General features: G+C 42.4%; 1 protein-coding gene across 4 annotated transcripts in view; it reads left to right on the top strand.

Moving 5' to 3' along the window:
* The window catches only part of LIN28B (lin-28 homolog B), a 121,224-nt gene that overhangs the window by 19,951 nt on the left and 80,076 nt on the right, over positions 1 to 21,197 (top strand). For 2 of the 4 annotated variants that reach the window (XM_060753095.2, XM_060753096.2), the window contains exon 3: positions 8,319 to 8,548. In XM_060753095.2, the coding sequence (XP_060609078.2) occupies positions 8,319 to 8,548 (230 nt within the window). Of the gene's footprint in view, positions 1 to 7,759; positions 7,907 to 8,318; positions 8,549 to 21,197 lie in introns of those variants that run through there. The other 2 variants (XM_060753097.2, XM_060753099.2) reach the window with 2 other exon arrangements.

Below are 21,197 nucleotides of genomic sequence, written 5' to 3'. Positions count from 1 at the left end.
GAGCCCTTCCACACAGTTCTATATCCCAGAATATCAAGGCAGAAAATCCCACAACATCTGCTTTGAACTGGGTTCTCTGGGTTCTCTCTTATATAGTTCCAGCTTAAAGCAGAAAATGTGGGATCATATTCAGCTGTGTGGAAGGGGCCAGAGTGATCCTGTGGACCTTCCCTTTAGGTCTTTGAGGACTGTATCTATACTGTAGAAATAATCCAGTCTGACACCACTAGTGAGGAATCAATCAGTACTATTTGACAGAGAAGGCTAAAGACCTTGTAAAACTACATAGCCCTGACAGCTAAAGTGGTGTCAAATTGCATTAATCCTACAGTGCGGATGCACCCTTAGGTCTACGCCTGCTACTATGAATTTAGGGAGTCAGTGTGAAGTTTGAGGATCGGAGACCACTCTCCATTTGGAAAACAGGGGGCCCTTCCACACAGCTGAATAAAATCCCACAATAGCTGCCTTTGAACCCCAGTGGCAGAGTAGACTCAGGACCCTTCCACACAGCAATACCACCCAGAATATCAAGGAAAAAAATCCCACAATATCTGCTTTGAACTGCTTTATCTGAGTCAACACTGCCGTATATTCCAGTTCAAAGCAGATAATATGGGTTTTTATTTAGCTGTGGAAGGGGTCCCAGATATTCCAGTTCAAAGCAAATATTGTGGGTTATTCATCCTTGATATTCTGGCTGTGTGGAAGGGCCCTGAGTCACATTATCTCAGCCTCAGAAGAAAGCCATGGCAACATGCACCCGAACACAGTTTGCCCGGGAAAATCCGTGATTGGTTTGCTGTAGGGTTTCTCCATCAATCGGAACCGGCTTGGCAGCAATTGCTAACTGGGACTCCTATGATTGGACTCCCAAAGTGGCAGGCTTGCGCATGCGCCCTGCAGACTCCCCCCAAAGGGAGATGAAAGGGGAAAGAGAGGGAGAGGCCAGAGCGGAAGCCGGAGCAGGGAGACCTCCAGGATCGAAAGAACCCTATTGGAAATTTACGGTTGAGGACGGCAAAGGAATGTCGGGATGGAGGGCATTCTTTAGGACTTGCATTTAAAGAGAAATGGGGGGAAACAAAAATACTATACAGCCCTTTCGGTAGAAATGTGTTTGCGTGCTTTAACTGACTTACCTTGTTGTTTGGGGAAGAAGTGGGGGGGGGGGGAGAAAGGTATAATCCCAAAGAGAGGGAGGCCTACACTTTTTGACCCCTCCCTGAAAAGCAACAAAGAGGGGAGTAAATAGGCCCCTTCAGGCAAGTCCGGAGGGCCTTCCCTGTTTGTTCAGACTGGCTGTCGCCAGAGCTGAAACAACAAGGGACAACCTTTTGCAATTTCATAAAAGCATATTCAGGAGGGCAAATGGGGAAGAGGGGCGATGGCATTCTGGGTATGTATGTATTGTATGTATGTCTATATGTGTGGGTAGGAGTATGCATGTAAGTAATATCCACATACTCACACAACACATATATGAAGAATTAGCAAGAGAGGAAGGTGGAAAACATATTTTGCAATCAGAAGAGGAATGGCCAACTCACAGCCACCCAAACTGTTAACTTAATGAGTTGTTGAATGTTTTCATGGTAGGAATCACTGGGTTGCTGTGAGGTTTTTTTGGGGTGTATGGCCATGTTCCAGAAGCATTCTCTCCTGACGTTTCACCCACCTCTGGGGCAGGCATCCTCAGAGGTTGTGACTCTGGAAAACTCACAGCAATCCTGTTAACTTAATATTACCTGGGAAAGAATCAGATTCCCCCTCCCACATGAATGACACCTTCCTGAACAAAACCCCATGGAACTAAATCGGCCTTGCTGCAGGGATAATTGTGACAAGGATTGTAAATGTTAAACTAAATTCAACACTAATTAGTGGGAGTTTGAAATGCTCATAACAGTTTGTTCCTATTTTCTGTTCCCTCTAGCTGTCAGCAATATTATTTTGGTTACTTTTTATCTTTTCACTGTATGCTTTAAATCTTTTAATTCTATTAAATTCTATTGGTTAATTCCATTTTAATATTACATTTCTTTAAGCCTGTATTGATATGTGTTTTGATCAGCATTTGTTGTGCTTTTTGTAAAAAAAAAAAAAATCTTTGATTCACGGAAAATGGTTTTTAAACCCCCCCAAATTTTGAAAAAAAATGGGAGGACTAAAGTGGGAAGAAGCTATGAATATTTAGACAGCTGCAATTTCTTTTTCTTCAAAGGATAATGTTACTTACCTGCATCCAACCCATTGGGTTTAAACTCCTGGTGTTCCTTTTCATGCTTGCAGTAATTGTTTTCAAATATCATATGGTCACCCAGTCTGCACATCTACACAGATACATATATTCATATACAGACAGCCCCCAAGTTAAGAACAAGACAGGCTCTGTAGGTTTGTTAAGTTGAATTTGTTTGTCAGTTGGAATAGGTACATTTTTAAGTGTCACTCCAACTATATATAGAGAGGGGGGACACATCACATCACACTAGAGGTTGCATCCACTTTAAATCCAGTTTCTGCCTCCTGCAGAATACTTGGGGTTGTAGTTTAGAGAGGTTCCTTTAACAGCCCCACTAAACTACAAACCCCAGAATTCTGCTGAAGGTAGAAACTGTATTTAAAGTGGATTTATTCTCTAATGTGATGAAGTAGTCAGAGTGCTTTGGATAGCATAGGTAAGGGTTAACACCCCTGTGGAGTTTGTTTTGCTGTCTGTGCCCCTGGTCAGATTTCACTTCACTTTCAGTCTCTGTGATCATTAGATTTTGAAAAAATTAGCTTGTTGTGGAAACAAGGATTGGAGATAAAGCTTCAGTGGAGACCCCTTTTCCCCATGATAATAACGCTTTCAGGAGTGAATCTCCCTTCTGAGGGGTAGATTTCCCTCTTCCTGTTGTCTCACTCAGTTTGTAACTATGAGTCATTTGTAAGTCGGATGTTTGTAACTTGGGGACCTCCTATACTTTTTTTTTTGATGGAACCAACTTTATATTTATCAAGTTACATGTGAGGAGGTTATTTCTTTATAGTATTTAAATAAACAGTATAGGGTTGAAAGGTTCTTATAAAAGTCTCATCAAAGCTAAGTCCCCCTGGAATTCATGAGGTGCGTTGATACAGTTACCCTTCCATGGCTCAATTTTGTGGGTTCCTGGGAGTTGTAGTTTGGTGAGGCCCCAGCACTCTTTGGCAGAGGCAGCTCAAGTTTTTTTGTAAAACCATCACTCCCAGGATTATGTTGTAGAAGGCTTTCATGGCCGAAATCACAGGGTTGCCGTGCGTTTTCCGGGCTGTATGAATGCTTCTTCCTTGGCATCCTTGAAGTGACTGGATTGACCTTAAAGGAGCTGGGGGTGGTGACGGCCGACAGGGAGCTCTGGCGTGGGCTGGTCCATGAGGTCAGGAAGAGTCGGAAACGACTGAACGAATGAACAACAACAACACGAATGCTTCTGGAACATGGCCATACAGCCCGGAAAACTCACAGCAACCCACTCCCAGGATTCAATTGCCTGGAGCCCTGGCAGTTCAAGTGAGGCTAAACTACGTTCATTCTCCAGTGTGAATGCACCCACATCTCCCAAGCGAGAACAAGCATGGAGAGAAACCAGCCTTAACACGTGTCTGAAATGTCCCCTCCCCAAAGGAGGAGGGTGTGATCAAATCGCGCAGTTTCCAGTCTGTTCTTTTTTGTGTTTTCCTCCCCCTCCTCCCACCCACCCACCCGCTCCCTCCTCTTCCTTGACAGACCCCCATCCAGCCCACCTCCCAGGGCCCTCCTCCACCTGGAGGCCCCTCGTTGCCGCCCGAGCGAGCTTCGCCCTAAGGTTGACCTTCCCAACTGCCCTCGGATTTAGGAAGTCATTAATCACATCCCTTCGACCCACCGCCCGCCCTCTTTCCTTCTTTCCCTCTTTCTTTCTCTCCCTCGGCGCCCTGCTTGGCTCTCCATTAAGGTGCCTCTATGTTTCGAACCCACCCTTCGAGTGGTGGATCAGGTCGAGATGCAACGAAAGTAGGGTTGTTCTCTGTAGTCCAGGCATGGGCCAACTTGGGGCCTGAGGCTGCTAGGAATGGTGGGAGTTGAAGTCCAAAACACCTGGAAGGAGGGCCCAAGTTGGCTCAGGCCTGCTGTAGTCGCACCCCCACCCCCCTTTTGTACACTTGCCTCTCTTCTGTCCCTCCAACAAAACCCTGTTGATTTGAACGAGGCAAGAATCCTCTCCACGTTGCAGGACCAAGCACTTCTCCCACCACCACTTCATCACACTAGAGAACAAATCCACTTAAAATCCTGTTTCTGCCTCCTGCAGGATTCTGGGGTTTGTAGTTTAGTGAGGCTGTTAAAGGGTCTTTCCTAAACTACAAACCCCTGAATTCTGCAGGAGGCAGAAACCGGATTTTAAGTGGATTTTTTTCTCTAGTGTGAGGTCATACCAGCTGCGACTTGTGGGAACCCCCCCCCCTCATAGAATCATAGTTGGAAGAGACCCCCAAGAGCCGTCTAAGTCCAACCCCAACATGCCAGGCAGGAAGACACAATCAAGGCACTCCCGACAGATGGCCATCGAAGACACTGCTGCAAAATTAGTCCAACCCCAATCTACCAGGCAGGAAGACACCATCAAGGCCGATGGCCATCAGGGGCTCACTGCTGCAGAATTAGTCCAACCCCAACTTGCCAGGCAGGGAGACACAATCAAGGCACTCCGAACAGATGGCCATCAGGGGCTCACTGCTGTAGAATTAGTCCAACCCCAATCTGCCAGGCAGGAAGACACAATGAAGGCACTCCCGGCAAATGACAATCGGACGCCTTCGACATCCCTCCGCCAAGACCAGTGGGGGACACTTACCTTCAAGCAACGTCTGACAAAAAGAGGAGGAAACTATCAAACTCTAGGGCACCTTCCTTGCCCCCCCCCCCCCGCCCCATTTCCCTGAGCCGAGCCCTGTTTAGGTACCTAAAACAGGGACATTTCTCGGAGGCGCAGAGCCAGCTCTCTGTTCCTAGCAAAGTCCCGGAAAGAAAAAGAAAAAAAAAGGAAAGGAGGGCTTTTCTCTCTCCTCCCGCCCCCTCTTTGCCGGATCTACGTAGGGAAAGGGGGGGGGGGAGAGAGAAAGAGAGAGAGAGAGTGGCCGTTCATTCATAAATTATTCTGGCGCGTCAAAACCGCTCGCTGCGCCTATTGGCTGTTCCGGTCTCCATGGCCACGCCCACTCAGAGGCGTCGAGGTGAAATTGGTAGCGAGGAGGGCGGGCAGGGGCCCAGTCACGTGGGCGGTGTGTGTATGGGCCCAGCAACCTAGGAGGCCCAAGCCCATACTACTACTACTACCACCACCACCTTACTATTAGATACATAACAAGATTAGTACATAGCAAACAAGATCACTGTTATTATATTATATTATTATTATTCAAAAACAACACAGCCATGCCATGTTCCAGAAGCATTCTCTCCTGACGTTTCGCCCAGAAAACTCACAACAACCCCGTGATTCCGGCCATGAAAGCCTTCGACTCTACATTGAACACAGCCAGGAGTGGTGTGTGTGAAAGGGAGGACAACCAAAGTGTGGAAGCGGGTCCGAAAGGTTTGTGGATTGTGGTGGAGCTTGGCAACGTCTGGCCTCATCTACACTGACCACTTCATGTCCTTTCGAACCGGTATGGAAGAAAGCCGCTTTGCAGATGATTCCTTAGGAAATCCGTGGTGATGACACAACAAACCACAAAGGCGCATTCATCCAGGGACTTTATTTTGCAAGAGTTGCAAGCTGCGTTAAATGGTTAGTGTAGATGGGGCCCTCGGTGAGGGCAATATGGCTGAAGGTTAAGCCCCCCAAACAACCCTCCCCCCACCCCCATCCTATTGTTTCCCTGAGGTTAGATGCTTTTTGGGTTGCTGTGAGTTTTCCGGGCTGTATGGCCATGTTCCAGAAGCATTCTCTCCTGACATTTCACCCACATCTGTGGCAGGCATCCTCAGAGGTTGTGGGGTCTGTTGGAAACTAGGCAAGTGGGGTTTATATATATCCAGGGTGGGAGACAGAACTCTTGTCTGTTTGAGGCAAATGGGAATGTTGCAGTTGGCCACCCTTACTATCATTGAATGCCCTTGACACTTCAAAGCCTGGCTGCTTCCTGCCTGGGGGAATCCTTTGTTGGGAGGTGTTAGCTGGCCCTGATTGCTTCCTTTCTGGGGTCCCCCTGGTATATATCTGTGGAATATCCTGGGTGGGATAAAGAACTCTTGTATGTTTGAGGCAAGTGTGATTGTTGCAATTGATCACCTTGATTAGCATTGAATGGCCTTGTAGCTTCAAAGCCTGGCTGCTTCCTGCCTGGGGGATCCTTTAGTGTTAGCTGGCCCTTGTTTTGTCTGGAATTCCCCTGTCTTTTGAGTATTGTTTGCCGTCCCAACAGTTGGAAAGTGGGGTTTCGAGATCTGTGGAATACCCAGATGCTTTCTTTTCCTCCTTCCTCTCTTTTCGCCCCTTCGCGCGCGGCAGGCAATCCAGAGAACCCAATGCAATTTAAGGAAACCCAGAGAGTCTTATCTATTTTGGTTGTTTATCCGTTCAGTCGCTTCCGACCCTTCGTGACCTCCTGGACCAGCCCACACCAGAGCTCCCTGTGGGCCGTGGCCACCCCCAGCTCCTTCTAAGTCAAGCCAGTCACTTCAGTCTATATACATACTGGATGGAGCCGAGAGTCGTTCCCCGTGGCTTTTGTTCGCCTGCGGGAGGGGCGAAGAAGGGTTTCCTAGTGGTGAGGGGCAAGTGGGGTCCACAGCTTTCCCCCTCTCGGCCAGCAAGCCCCCCTTCCCCTCGACCCTGGATGGAGGCGATTCCGGTGGAGAGGAAAGGGAAGCAGTTGGGGGCTGGAAAAGAGAGAGAAGAGCGTGGAATGAGAGAGGGGGGGGGGAGGGAGGGAAGTGGAGAAAAAAGGGAAGCGATTGGGGGCTGGAAAAGAGAGGGGGAGGGGGGAGAGATGGAGAGGAAAGGGAAGCAATTGAGGCCTGGAAGAGAGAGAGAGGTGTAGAGGAAAGGAAAGGGATGGGGGCTGGAAGAGAGAAGGAGAGGTGGAGAGGAAAAGATAGCGATTGCAGGCTGAAAGAGAGAGGGGGGAGAGGGGGGAGGGAGGGAGGTGAAGAGGAAAGGGAAGCGATTGGGGGCTGGAAAAGAGAGAAGAAGGTAGAATGAGAGAAAGAGAGAGGGAAGAAGAGGGAGAGATGGAGAGAAAAGGGAAGCGACTGGGGGCTGGAAGAGAGAGCGGGAGGAAGAGAGGGAGAGGTGAGGAAAAGGAAGCGATTGGGGGCTGGAAAAGAGAAGAGCGTGGAATGAGAGAAAGAGAGGGAGGGAGAGGTGGAGATGAAAGTGAAGTAATTGGGGACTGGAAGAGAGAGTGGGAGAGAGAGGGGGGAAGGAGAGGTGAAGAAGGAAGGGAAGCGGTTGGGGGCTGGAAAAGAGAGAAAAGAAGGTGGAATGGGAGAAAGAGAGAGAGGGAAGAAGAGGGAGAGGAAAGGGAAGGGAAGCGATTGGGGGCTAGAAAAGAGAGAGAGAGAGAGAGAGAGAGAGAGCGAGAAGGAGCGCCGTCGGAGCCTCACTCGCGGCACTGGCTGCTGCTTGGGTTGCGCAACCGCCTCCTCCTCGGGTTCCTCTGCTCCCTCCTCCCCCTCCCCTCCCGCAGCCCCCTCCCCTTTCCCCTCCTCCTCCTCCTCCTCCCCCCCTTTCCCCTCCCTCCTTCCCTGGCTGCCCAGGCGAGGCTCATTCGCCGGCGAATTCCTCTGGGGAGGGATATGGGCTCGGTGCTCAACCAGCAGTACCCAAGTAAAGTATCGCTTTCGGGGGTGGTTTAGGTGGCTCAGAGATGGCGTTAAAGGGCAGAAGCGCACGTATGTACGGCACAACGACGCGTGTGTGTGTCCGAGTGTGGAGTGCGGGCGGCGGGGGGGGGGGGGGAGAAGCGTGAGTGAGAGTCTTGGGGAGGGAGAGGGAGAAACAGCTCGCCGCACACGCTGCCTTTGCCTGCTTTGCCTTCGAAAAGGAGATTTTCTGTCCTTCCTGCGATGTTGTTGTTGTGTGTTGTTTCAGGGAGGGGGAGAAAGGGGAGGAGAGGCTGGTTTCGCAACGCCTGTGTTTTCTTTTTTTCCCTCTCGGGAGCAACCCTTCCTTCTTGTCCCCGCGCCAAGGGATGTTGCTAACCTTGGGTTCTTTCTCTTTCTCTCTCTCTCTCTTGTGTGTGTGTGTGTGTGTGTGTTTGGTGGCCGCTTGATCCGCCCTGTTTTCCCTCTCTGCCCACCTCAGCGGGGGCGCGGAAAGGTGGAGATGAGCCCGGGAAACTGCCCGAACAAGAAGAAGAGGAGGAGGAGGAAGAGGAGGAGGAGGAGGAAGAAGAGGAAGAGGAGGGAGGCCAGGTTTTGCACGGCGCGGGCCACTGCAAGTGGTTCAACGTGAGGATGGGCTTCGGGTTCATCTCCATGCTCCATCGCGAGGGAAGCCCCTTGGACTCTCCCGTGGATGTCTTTGTACACCAAGTAAGCACGTTTTTCTTGGCCCTCTCCGCCTTGTCGCTTCCCTCAATGCCGCACTTCCTACTTCTCGTCAGTACTTTAGGGTTTAAGACAAGCACCCACACTGGATTTATATGTTACCACCCATGCTTGTGGCCGCTGTGTTAAAACCAAATCCCTACCCAGTCTATCCACAGCCTAACGACCCTAAATAAATGGCTTGCTGTGAGTTTTCCGGGCTGTTTGGCCAGTCCTCACACTGTTCAGCCCATGTGTAGGTAAGGCCATTGGTAACTCATTGCACAATGTGAAACCGGCTGCGTTAATGCATAGGACTGTGTTTATGAACTATGTTTATATTGTAAAAACTACTCTGGATGTTTTATTTAATAATAGTAGTATTATTATTATCATTATTATGTTCCAGAAGCATTGTCTCCTGATGTTCTCTCACTAGAGAATGAATCCACTTTAAATCCGGTTTCTGCCTCTTGCAGAATTCCAGGGTTTGTAATTTAGCAACTTCACTAAACTACAAACCCCAGAATTCTGCAGAAACCGGATTCATTCTCTAGTGTGATGAAGTAGTAAGGCAGGCATCCTCAGAGGTTGTGAGGTCTGTTGGAAACTAAGCAAGAGAGGTTTATGTATCTGTAGAATGTCCAAGATGGGAGAAAGAACTCTTGTCTGTTGGAGGCAAGTGTGAATGCTACAATTAATCACCACAATTAGCATTGAGTAGCCTTGCAGCTTCAAAGCCTGCCTGATTCCTGCCTGAGGGAATCCTTTGTTGGGAGGTGTTAGCTGGCCCTGATTGTTCCCTGTCTGGAATTCCCCTGTTTTCAGAGTGTTGTTCTTTATTTACTGCCCTGATTTTTTGAATTCCAATTGGATAATTTCAACAGAAAGAAGGAAACAATGAAAATGAACAAAATCTAGCTACCAGTATTAAAATAAACTCTAAAGTCAGGACAGTAAATAAAGGACAACACAAACATCAAGAAAGAATGCTTCTGGAACTTGGCCATACAGCCCAAAAACTCACACCAACTCAATCATTTCGACAACGGATAGATCCTAAATAAAGTCACTTTCAATAATAAAACTCTCTGTATTTATAATACAGTCACAAAGGTGTCTGATGTTTTAATAACTTTTTGGAAAAGATTGTGCATGCAATGTAATTTTATTTCTTCTATATGATGCTGTGGTATTGTAAAAACAAAACAAAAAATAATGGAATTATTAAGTATTGAAATCCCTTTGTGTCACCTTTTTGAGCTTTTGCTTCTGGACTTGCTCCCCCCCCCCTTTTTTTTAAAATTTGTTTATCATTTGACAGACTCTTCTCTACCAAAGTGATAGTGGAAGAAAGGCAGGCACAGGCTGTATATATGTCTGTGCCTACTTACCTGCAAGTAGAACCCATTTAGCAACAATGGGGTGTAGAACTGAGGGCTCTTCCACACAACCATATAACCCAGAATATCAAGGCAGAAAATCCCACCATATCTGCTTCTTACTGAGTTATCTGAGTCCACACTACCATATATCCCAGTTCAAAGCAGATATGGAGGGATTTCCTGCCTTGATATTCTGGGTGATATGGCTGTGTGGAAGGGCCCCAAGTTGATCATTTTTGGTGTTTTGAACATTATTAGTACCCTTAAAAAACCCCTCACAAACTAAGCACTGTTACTTCAATTATGGTCATATTAAGATCAAAGCATGGTGTGGAAACCATAACTGTTTTGTTGTATTAAGGAAATGAAAATAGCTCATCTGGTTTGAATCCAATGCATCAAAGTATCATTTGTGGTTTTGTATGTGGGTAATCCTCTGTTTGGAAAACATGTGCTGCAGGAGAACATGGCTACTGTTCCTTTAAGGAGCCAGATTACAAGAAGTGGCTACTGCCACCCCTGTGGGTAAATAAGAGCAAAATTGAAAAGGCACACATTCGTTTCAAAACTGTTAATTAATAGTGGTGAGAAATGGATATATTGTATTTAATTCTTGTGCACATATTTGTCTCTGTGTTTGTATATGTGTATCTTTTTCTTTTTTTTACTTTTGGATCATTGAAGCCTTTAAATACAGGAATAATATACACATTTACTTACTTACTTACTTACTTTATTTATACCCTGTTCTTCTCACCCTGAAGGGGACTCACAGCAGCTTACAGATTATGGCTAAATTCATAAATATAAATAAAACAAGCAGATAGAATCTGAATTGTGTTTTTTTTTTGTAAGCATTCATATTATTCTGGTGTGCTCAACTAGTCATAGCACAAAAAGTAGGCAGACCCATTCATGTCTGTAGGTATATATGTACACGGTGTGTTTTAAGTAACCAGTGACAGAAACCTTTAATTTGTTCTTAGGACTGATTATGTCTTGGACAAGTACAAGATTTCAGGATTTGTAATGCTAGAAGTCTTTTTCTTGGGAAGTGTGCTAAACGTCTTTGCCATTCAATTCATTTTTAAATAGATAACATAAGAAAACTAGTTTGGTCTGAGCAGATTGTATGAATAATTTGTGTGGGGCCATATGGGTTCATGTGTACCACAGAAATGATGTTAAGGTATCTGAATAAGTGACTTGAGAATTGTCCTTGCTACCTTTCAAGAAAAAAAAATTCTGTTCCATCTTGGGACATAATTAGTGGTAGTTTGTTAATATGCAAATTGAGATAACAATTCTGGGGTAGTTCCTAATCTAGATGTGATAGTTGCATATATTTTATGATGCAAACCTGTGCACTCTTTTGGTTTGGGAGTAAGCCTTGTTGAACATTGTGGACATTATTTCTGAGAGAAGGTGAATAGGATTGCACTTTTACTGGTAAAGGAAATGCTTTCTTTTAAAATCTTTTTAAAATATGGCTTTAATCTGTATAATTGATATGTGTTTAAATTGCTTATATGTTTAGATTATTTATCTTTTGATTGAGATGTGTTTATTGTTTACCTGTGTGGCATTGAATTTTGCCAAATTTGTAAGCCACCTTGAGTCTCCTCTGCAGCAGAGAAAGGCAGGGTAGAAATGAAGTGAATAATAAATGTATTTTCCAGATAAATATAAAAAATCATATTAGCATTGATCAGTAGCAGTTTTATACAGCCCGTCTACCCTTTTGTAATTTGTTTACCTATTTCTATGTCTGGGACCCAGGTTTCAAAATATAAGAAAAATCTAATTATTTTTTTTTTAAAAACTTTATCTTGTAGGGCAATTTTTACATTCATGTCAAATATTTTCTTACAAATTCCGTGAAAGAGGTCATGATTAAACCCATTTTGCATGTATATTTTCTTACAAATTCAGTTAAAGAGGTCATGATTAAGTCCATTTTGCATTTGGGAAAATATGCACCCTGTTCACACATGCACATATTCACCAATTATGATTTCAATAAATAAAAGAGTGGGCATAGACCAAATGTCACAGGTGAAGATTTTGTTTGATTTTAGTCGGTCTTCCCTGGAGAGAATCTTTTCATAGAGCTCCATGTCAGATAAAGCATTTTTGATTGCTGTATACATGTCAACACATCTAATGACTTGACACAGAAATGACTTGTGCACCCAATTATCTCTTGATTCAAATTTTGAGTTAGATACATTAGTCATTGTACAAGACGTAAAATGTATGTCTTTATGACAAATGTTTATGGTATTTCATAAGAAAGGTACACAAACATGAAAAAAACAGTGTTCTAATGTTAATAATTGTATTTATTTATTTCACATATTTGTGTCCCATTTTTTCCACCCCAAGGGGGGACTCAGGGCCGCTTCACAACAGGCAGCCATTTGATTCCATCATACAATTTTATAAATAATAGTTATAATTAGAACAAGTAGTTTAAGACATCAATTATTAACACATTCATTTAAAATCACTCAGGTGTATGTGAAATAGTTATATCTAATTGTGCTTTTCAACTAGAAGAAGGAGTCCCCAGTGGCACAATGGGTTAAACCCTTGTGCCAGCAGGACTGAAGACTGACAGGTCTCAGGTTTGAATTTGGGGAGAAAGCAGATGAGCTCCCTCTGTCAGCTCCGGCTCCCCATGTGGGAACATGAGAGAAGCCTCCCACAAGGATGGTAAAACATCAAAACATCCGGGCGCCCCCTGGGCAACATCCTTGCAGATGGCCAATTCTCTCACACCAAAAGAGACTTGCAGTTTCTCAAGTCACCCCTGACACAAAAAAAGAAAAAAAAACCTAGAAAAACAGATTATCTGTTAATATTTCAATTCAAGTACCAAAAATAAGTATTAATAATATTTTTGTGTGTGTCAGGAGCTACTTGAGGAACCGCAAATCGCTTCTGGTGTGAGATAATTGACCATCTATAAGGATGCTGCCCAGGGGATGCCTGAATGTTTTACCATCCTGTAGGAGGTTTCTCTCATGTCCTCGCATGAGAAGCTGGAGCTGACATATGGGAGCTCACTTCACTCCCCAGATTCAAATCTCTGACCTTTCGCTCAGCAGTCCTGCTGGCACAAGAGTTTAACCCACTGGGCCACCGGGGACTCAATAATAATAATAACAACGACTACTACTACTTTATTTGTAACCCACCCCCTTTCACTGAAGGGAATCAGAGTAGCTTACGAAGACAAAAACAAAATAGAGATAAACAGCAGTAAAAAAAAACAAATTAAACAAGCAATTAAAATTCACTAATAACACAGTAATCATTAAAACAAGGAATTAGTCCCATAAATAACATAGTGAATTAGTAAGACCAACATGAAAATTGAACAATAAAAACATGGAAGTGCAATGAGTTAGGGCAATATGATTGATAAATATGTTGTACAAGATAGTTGTTAAGAAGAAAAGTAGAGTTTCCTGTTATGCTGGAGGGTACATTTTGGATCTTTGGTTCTTGCAGTAGAATTGGTCTTCCACCTCGAGAGGCATTAGGGAATAGGATCCCCATGAAAGCAGAAACAGTGTTAATATTTCTAGCCTTCAATAATACTGTACTGGGTCTCTGGGCCTGGCTACATGGGCACTCAGTCCTTAAATTGGCAAGAATAAAAGAAGATGGGATGGGATATGGGAGTGGGAGAAAGGTGCATGATATGTGGATCTTTGGGGTGGATGGTGGGAGTGTTGCCATGTGAGAGCAGCGGTCCTATACCTGAGCCCTTTCCCCACTGTCCCTGCCCAAACCTCTACCCTTGAGTAAAAGAGGAAACAAATGCATGCACCCTACCCATCTCCTATCCCCCTATACACAATGCCCCTATTAAAGCAACTCAAGTGGTTGCAGATAAGTTTCTGATCCCAGTTGAAAGTGAAAGTTATGATCTACAAAGCCCTAAACAGTTTGGGTGCTGCCTGTCTTTGTGACTTCATCTCCCCCTATGAACCGGCACAGGCTCGAAGATCTGCCTAAGAGGTCCTCCTCTCACTCCCACCACCGTCACAAGCACGGTTGGTGGGGACGAGAGAGAGGACCTTCTCGGTGGTAACCCCCACACTTTGGAACACCCTTCCCAGGGAGATTAGACAATTTACCACTCTGTCCTCCTATCATGGGGATTTGAAAACCTGGATGTTTCAGCTAGCATTTGAGAATGGCTAGTCCCTAGTTATAAATGTCCAGTCCTATGGTATGCTGTTTTGCACTATCCCATGGCCAACCCTTTTTATAGCCTGATCATGTCCATTGTATTACTGGTTATTGGTTTTGTTTAGCATTATTTTGAGTTTCAACACCGCTGTTTGATATTCTCATTTTTTATTTAATTGTGTTTTTATCTAGATTGTTATATTTTACTATGCTCTTATTTTAATTGTGTTTTTGCTTTAATGGATTGTTTTGTTTTTATGTCTTGTGGGCATTTTGACACATATGTAAGCTGCCCCAAGTCCCTTTGGGGAGATGGTGCTGGAGTGTAAGAACGAAGAACGAACAATTTATTGAGTAGCCAGTTGGCCTTATCAAAACAGACAGTGCAAACACAACATAAAACATACATATAATCTTCTTAAAAGGTGGAGTGTAAGAATAAAGTCATTATTATTATTATTATTATTATTATTATTATTATTATTATTATCCCCTTCTACTGGCCTGAGCACCCTCCCTGTGCCCCCCTGTCCTATTCCCTTTCCCAGTCTGCCTGAGCGAGTGAGTGAGTGAGAAGGAACAAATGCATGCAGCCTCAATGCACATGTTCACCCTCCCTCCTTGCACTTCCCTGCCCCATCTCCATCTCTTCCTTTCACATGGTTGAGTGTGTGAGTGAGCAAGCAAGAGGGCATGTACACACTCATCCCAGTGACCACAAATCTGACCACTAACTAAGTGTCATTTAACACATTTCCAGATGAATATTGGTGTTATCAAAATCACTATTTAAAATGCCATAATCTAAAAAAATAATCCAATATGCAAAAGTCAAACCTTCAAATGTGGAGGGATGCCTGTATGTGGCCCATTATGATGCTTCATCTACTTAAATCATGGTTATTTCAGTGCCAAACTGTAGCATGTCTCTGAGAATAGTAAATGAGTTTTGCATTTGAAATTATTGGGCTGCTAACTATTTTAATCTCAGTTGTTTGGTTTTTAATTGATTTATCAATCAAGAATGCAGAAGATGATCTGTTCTGTGATAACGTCCCAGTTATTGATTGACTTTCCCAGAGAGTCTTGCTTACTACCTACTTTGCATTCTTTCAAAACCCAGGCAATTTTATTTCTCAAGTTCACCCAAAAGCTTTTCAAGGGACATTTGGGAGCTGTTTAAGTGGATCTTTAAATGTTGTTTGAAAATGTCAGACCTACTTTTTGTTTTCTTAAAATAAATGTGATTCATTGTGTGTTTTATACTACAATTTTATATTTAAGGTTAATGTATTTTAACATGTTTTAGCATAAAACATTCAGAGAAAGTCAATTATGGAAAGTTAATACCCAAGCAAACTTTATGGGGCTTGCTACCTTGTAAGGGATCTTTCAGACTACAAGTTATAGCACAATCATTTCACTTTAATTGCCACAGCTGTAGCCTATGGCATCCTGGGGTTTGTAGTTTGCTGAGGTACCAAAGAAGCACCCAAATGTACTGCCTTAAACTGTAAACAACAGGATTTCATAAGATTAAGCCAGTGTTTCTCAAACTTTGCTCCTCCAGGTGTTTTGGACTTCATCTCCCAGAAATCCCAGCCAGTTTACCAACTGCCAGGAATTGTGGGAACTGAAGTCTAAAACACACGGAGGAGCAGAGTTTAAAAAACTCTGGATTAAGCAATGCCCATAACAGTGGAATCATAGCATTTAGCATTGGTTATTTGTGATGTGATCTCTCTAGGAATCCCCATCCTTCAGTACAACTGTATTGCCAACATTTACAGAAAGTTAATGATAGAGCTGCACTGGAGGACCTAGACATTCCTAGAGAGGGGTTCTGTAAGTTTAAAAAAGAGTGGTTTTTCATTCATGAGTTTTCTATCTTTACAAGAGTCCTCAAAGGTCTCCAGCAAATATAAAGGGATGAGAATAGTTTCAAAGATCCCTCAGAAGTATATTGAGGATTGCAGCCTCAGTTACTTGTGTTTATTGAGATAGTGTTGGAGGCGCACAAAGGGGAATAATATGCTCTCTTTTGATGATAAATTGATCAAAGTGCAGTGGTTAAGTCACCTTTGTTGAAATCTGTTGCAGCATAGAGGATATCCTCAATGTTTTACAAAGTCATGAAGTTTTTTTGCTTGTAAGTAGCCTCAATGTTTCATTATGTTGCAACATTTTAAATCTTCAGTTAAAAGTTTTGGTTTGTATACATTGTGTGTTGGTGATTTTTTTTTTACTAATGACTACTTCCAACAACAGCCTATTTTGCCCCTCAACTTTTCTGCTTTTTACTAATTATCCCTTCCAACAATAGCCTCCTTTGCCCCTCAGCTTTTCTGCAAAAGGTTGGCAGATTCCCTTCCCCCAAAAGAAGAAGGGTTGATGCCAGAGACTGAGCGAAAGGGGAGTTCCCTTCCTCCCATTCAGGGAAGTCACTGGTATCTCAGAGAAAGTTCAACAAGCAGAGACACAGAGCCAGATCTTACAATGCTTAGTAACTGTACCAATTTACTTTATTAAGCCTTATAACTTTGGCTTGGTTTCATATTATACATTGTACAAATGTTGACCTGTAGCATCTTGATACTGGAAATACTTGCTGCAGTTGTGCAAATGTATATATGATAATCTCATAGTCATCTCTCATACATATGTATTATCTCGTGCACACACACACATGAATGAAAGTTTCAAATACATTTAAAAAGAGAAAAAAAATAAACAAAAATTAATTAGAAAAGGGTGGGGGGAAGAGAGAAAGAACAACAAAGAAAGGGGAAAAAAGGAATATATATTGACCTGGCTGTCTTAACAACACTTACAGATCTTACTATATTAATAATTTCCACATATGAAAGTACTATTCATACACTTATTTGGCTTAACCAAACCTTTGACTCATAGAATAATCAAAGTTAAAATTAACGTTCTCATTTTTCTGCAAAAAGACAATCAAACATTCTCAGTCTAATCAATATTAGTAATTGATCAATTTCAGCTACATCAGTCAATTTCACCAGCTGGTCCTCATTTGTTGAAATTGCAGCATATATATATATATATATATATATATATATATATATATATATAGTATTTTAAGTCCTCTTTCATCTTATCCATTCACACATCCTGTGTCTTCAGACATGGAGTTTCATAACCTGCTGGTATTTATACTAGAATGTGTTGTCAATCAGTCTCTGTCCTCCCCTCATCTCATTGAACCCTCTTCACTGCAGTGCAGTATTCTGCCTGCCATATTGCTCATGAACAATGGAGGATCGGGTTTATATTCTCAAGACAGACCCTGAGAATAACTATGATGCCAAAGAAAGTCAACAGATTTCCCCTTTCTCATCACTTCTTCCTTGGCACAAATAATACACAACTGCTCCAAAGCTTTATTAATGCAATAAATATATTAGTGTGGTTTAATTGAAGTCGAATGCTAGCAACCATGGTGGTTCCAGTTCCAATAGTTTGTCTTGAAGCTGCTGAAGTTTAAAAACCTGATGCTGCCATTTGTGATAAGCTGTCACAAAATTGGTTAACATGTTTTCTAGTCCCTGTTCTTCCTTGGTGCTCTTAATTTAGTCTCCTGAGGATCTGAGGCATTTACTTTAAGATGGACCAGTTGACCAAACACTTCTGCTGTTGGGTTTGTTGTTAAATATTTTTTGTTTAAGAATGTAACTTCTCAGAATAGAAATCCAATCAAATTGTCACCACAATAGGTTTTCTATACCAGCATTTGTGAATTATGGCAGGAAATGTTGAACTGTTGACTCTTCCTGATTTGTAAGGTAGAATTCCATAGATCAGTCAAAATAATTAATTCGGAATCAGTCAAAGTTAGATCATACATTTATTTATATTTGTTATTTATTATAAAAAACACATGCATCCTATTTCAAAAGTGCTCAGTGTTGAATAAAATAACACTGTTAATTTCCCCACTTCCTGATGTGCTGGTTCTCTGGTCACTGTCATGCAGAAGCATGAACTGGAGTTGATACAGAGGAAAATGACAAGCATGCACCTCTTCCATCATTCTGACTCTGGCAGTATGAGAAAAAGGATGAAGTGGGATTCCCTTGCCCGTGTGTTTAGCTCTATGGTTAGAAATCTCAAACTTATTCATGGAGATGGTTCTTTGTGGGAATAGAAACGTGTTTTCTCATTAGTGTTCCATAAATTACCATGGTATCTGTTTCTTGATTGCTAATTGTACTGATTTCTTTTTTGTCACTTCCCTGCACCTGAGAAATTATCTTTTGCTTAACAGAGCTATTAAACTTTAAAATGATCAAGAAGCAACCTATTAGAATGAAATTCTAAACTCTTCCCTTGCCAAGTATCTTGCGGTGAGATTACCCTACAATTACCCAAATCTAACAAGATTAACCTATTACCCATGCAGTAGCGATGGACGCAAACCCATTGTGGTAAAACTGAAGCTAGGTTCAAAATGATCATTGGTGAACTTTATAAACAACATGAGAAATTATATGTTCTGCCTTGACGTTTGTGTACCATTAAAGTTTTGTTGTTCTATGCCTTCAGGTTACTTCTGACTTATGGAAAGTACATTATTATCCAATCATTTTTTCTGACTCTTTCAAAATATGGTTAAATGCCTTATAGCAAGAAAAACATCTTTAAAGATACTTTGCTTTGCATTGTTTGTCTCAATATGTCTTTATAATTTTAGTGTACATTAAAATGGCCACTATTAGCAATTTCATGTTGTTTTCAGAGAGTAGATAATTTGCAGTTTTATCTCCTATCATTGTAAATTTGAAGTAATTGAAGATCCAAAGAAAGAATAATTTACCTTGACAACTTCCTGAAATATTAAACATGTAGCTTGACAGCCCTTGATATTTTCACAGCAGAATTGCTGATCAGTTTGTAACTTCGTATTTCAGAGAGGAAGAGCAAATAATTTCTCTTGAGCATTATATCTCATTTATATAAGAGAACTATGGTAATTTAAATTATTACCAGGTATACAACTAGATATCATTCTGATATCTACATCTATTTTTCATAAGCTAAAATAATGATGTTGTGTTATAATAACCTGGTTATTGGAAACCAGCTAAGCTGAATGAAACCATCTTGAATTGTATCTGTTTTGCATGCCTATGTAGTAAACTGTCTCATTGTATTATTTATGACATAGGCTTCCAAGTTGTTAACTCAAAGGTCTTTCAAGATTTTATTGGCTAATTTTATCAATAATCTATTGGCCGATACACTGACCTTATAAAGTATTTACTGCACACTAGTTTACCAGGAACGCTTACTGTACGCTTAAGTGTTATTATACAAAATGCACAAAGATTTATAGTGAAGACCAATTATTGATTTTAATAGGCTACTTATCAAGCCTGTAACAAAATCTGAACCAGTCTTATTCCTGCACTGTCTATTCCGCTATGTAAAGATATTGAGTATAAAGAAACTGGTACTAAAATATCTCTCACCAGTCAATCCTAATCCCTTTCAACCATTCAGCTGCAGTTCCAACAGGGAAAGAGGCCTTTTTTCACCAGCACAGAAGAAAGATGTTGGTCTAAATGCTCCAGTTATTTCCACAGGTGTAAATCTATTACCAGTGGTTATAGATATGCCTTGTAAATATGTATCTTGCGAGCAGAGAACAATTCAAGGGAGAGCTACAGTACTGCTGTTTATGTTAAGCCATTCATATATCTAGACAAATAGTTTTTTCTAGATATATGAATGTAAAATGATTTTAGTTAAAGAGCTGAGGGACAATATGGCATAATGGTTACAGAGTTGGATTACATTGTCAGCAAACCAGATTTCACATCCCCATCTGGACATGAAAAATATGACCTTTAGGCTGCATGTGTCAAACTCAGTGCCTGCAGGTTGATTCTGGCATTCCATGTCATTTTATGTGGCCTTCCAGATGCTGGACTGTTGTTGTTGTTTATTCGTTCAGTTGTTTCCAACTCTTCGTGACCTCATGGACCAACCCACGCCAGAGCTCCCTGTTGGCCGTCACCACCCGCAGCTCCTTCAATGTCAATCCAGTCACTTCAAGGATCCCATCCATCCATCTTGCCCTTCGTCAGCCTCTCTGCCTTTTTCCTTCCATTTTCCCATCATGCTGGACTACAACCCTTCTATTCCTCATCATTAGACATCATGAATAGAGCTGATGGGAATTGTGATAAAGTAACATAAGGAAGGCTGCAGTTTGTTCTGTTTAATCAAGTTAGTGGGGTTTGAATTTAGAAACAAGGTTTGTGAATATGATATCTGACTCTAAAATATCCTTTAACCCTTCCCCAACCTCAGAGCCACAAGTGCTGTTGTTGCACTTCCCATTATCCCCAATTTGCATGGGGAATACTCAGAAGTGATACACTTTTCAATAACATCTGGGGACCCAAACTGGGTAGAAACTAAAGAATACTGTCCATCCATGGCTTCAATGCTCTTTGAAGGCAACCATCAGGCTAATACAGCCCTCAATGAAAATGAGTTGACACCTCTGCCTTAAGCAAAGTCACTGTCTCTCTCACTTTAAGTGAAAGCAATGGCAACCAACCTCCCCCCACCCAACCCCCATGAATAAATATTGCTAAGAAAACCCTGTGATAGGTTCATCTTAGGGCCACATGTCAGCAGTGACTTGAAGCTTCACAACAATAACAACAACAACAACCATTGGAACCATTGGAAATCATCTTTTAGAGTTCTTATAGAACGGGAGAAGTTCCAGCAGATTGGAGGAGGGCCAATGTGTTCCCAATCTTCAAGAAGGGAAAAAAAGATGACCCAAACAATTACCGTCTGGTCAGCCTCACGTCGATACCAGGCAAGATTCTGGAAAATATTGTTAAGGAGGTGGTCTGCAAACACTTAGAAACAAATGCAGTCATCGCTAATAGTCAACATGAATTTATCAAAAACAAGTCATGCCAGACTGATCTCTTTTTTCAATAGAGTTGCAAGCTGGGTAGATGAGGGGAATGCCGTGGATGTAGCGTACCTGGATTTCAGTAAGGCCTTCGACAAGGTCC

This window comes from Anolis sagrei, chromosome 1 (assembly GCF_037176765.1).
Source record: "Anolis sagrei isolate rAnoSag1 chromosome 1, rAnoSag1.mat, whole genome shotgun sequence".
NCBI classification, from domain to species: domain Eukaryota; kingdom Metazoa; phylum Chordata; class Lepidosauria; order Squamata; family Dactyloidae; genus Anolis; species Anolis sagrei.
The sequence above is the reverse complement of the archived record's forward strand: the minus strand, read 5'-3'. Positions and strand labels throughout refer to the sequence as shown.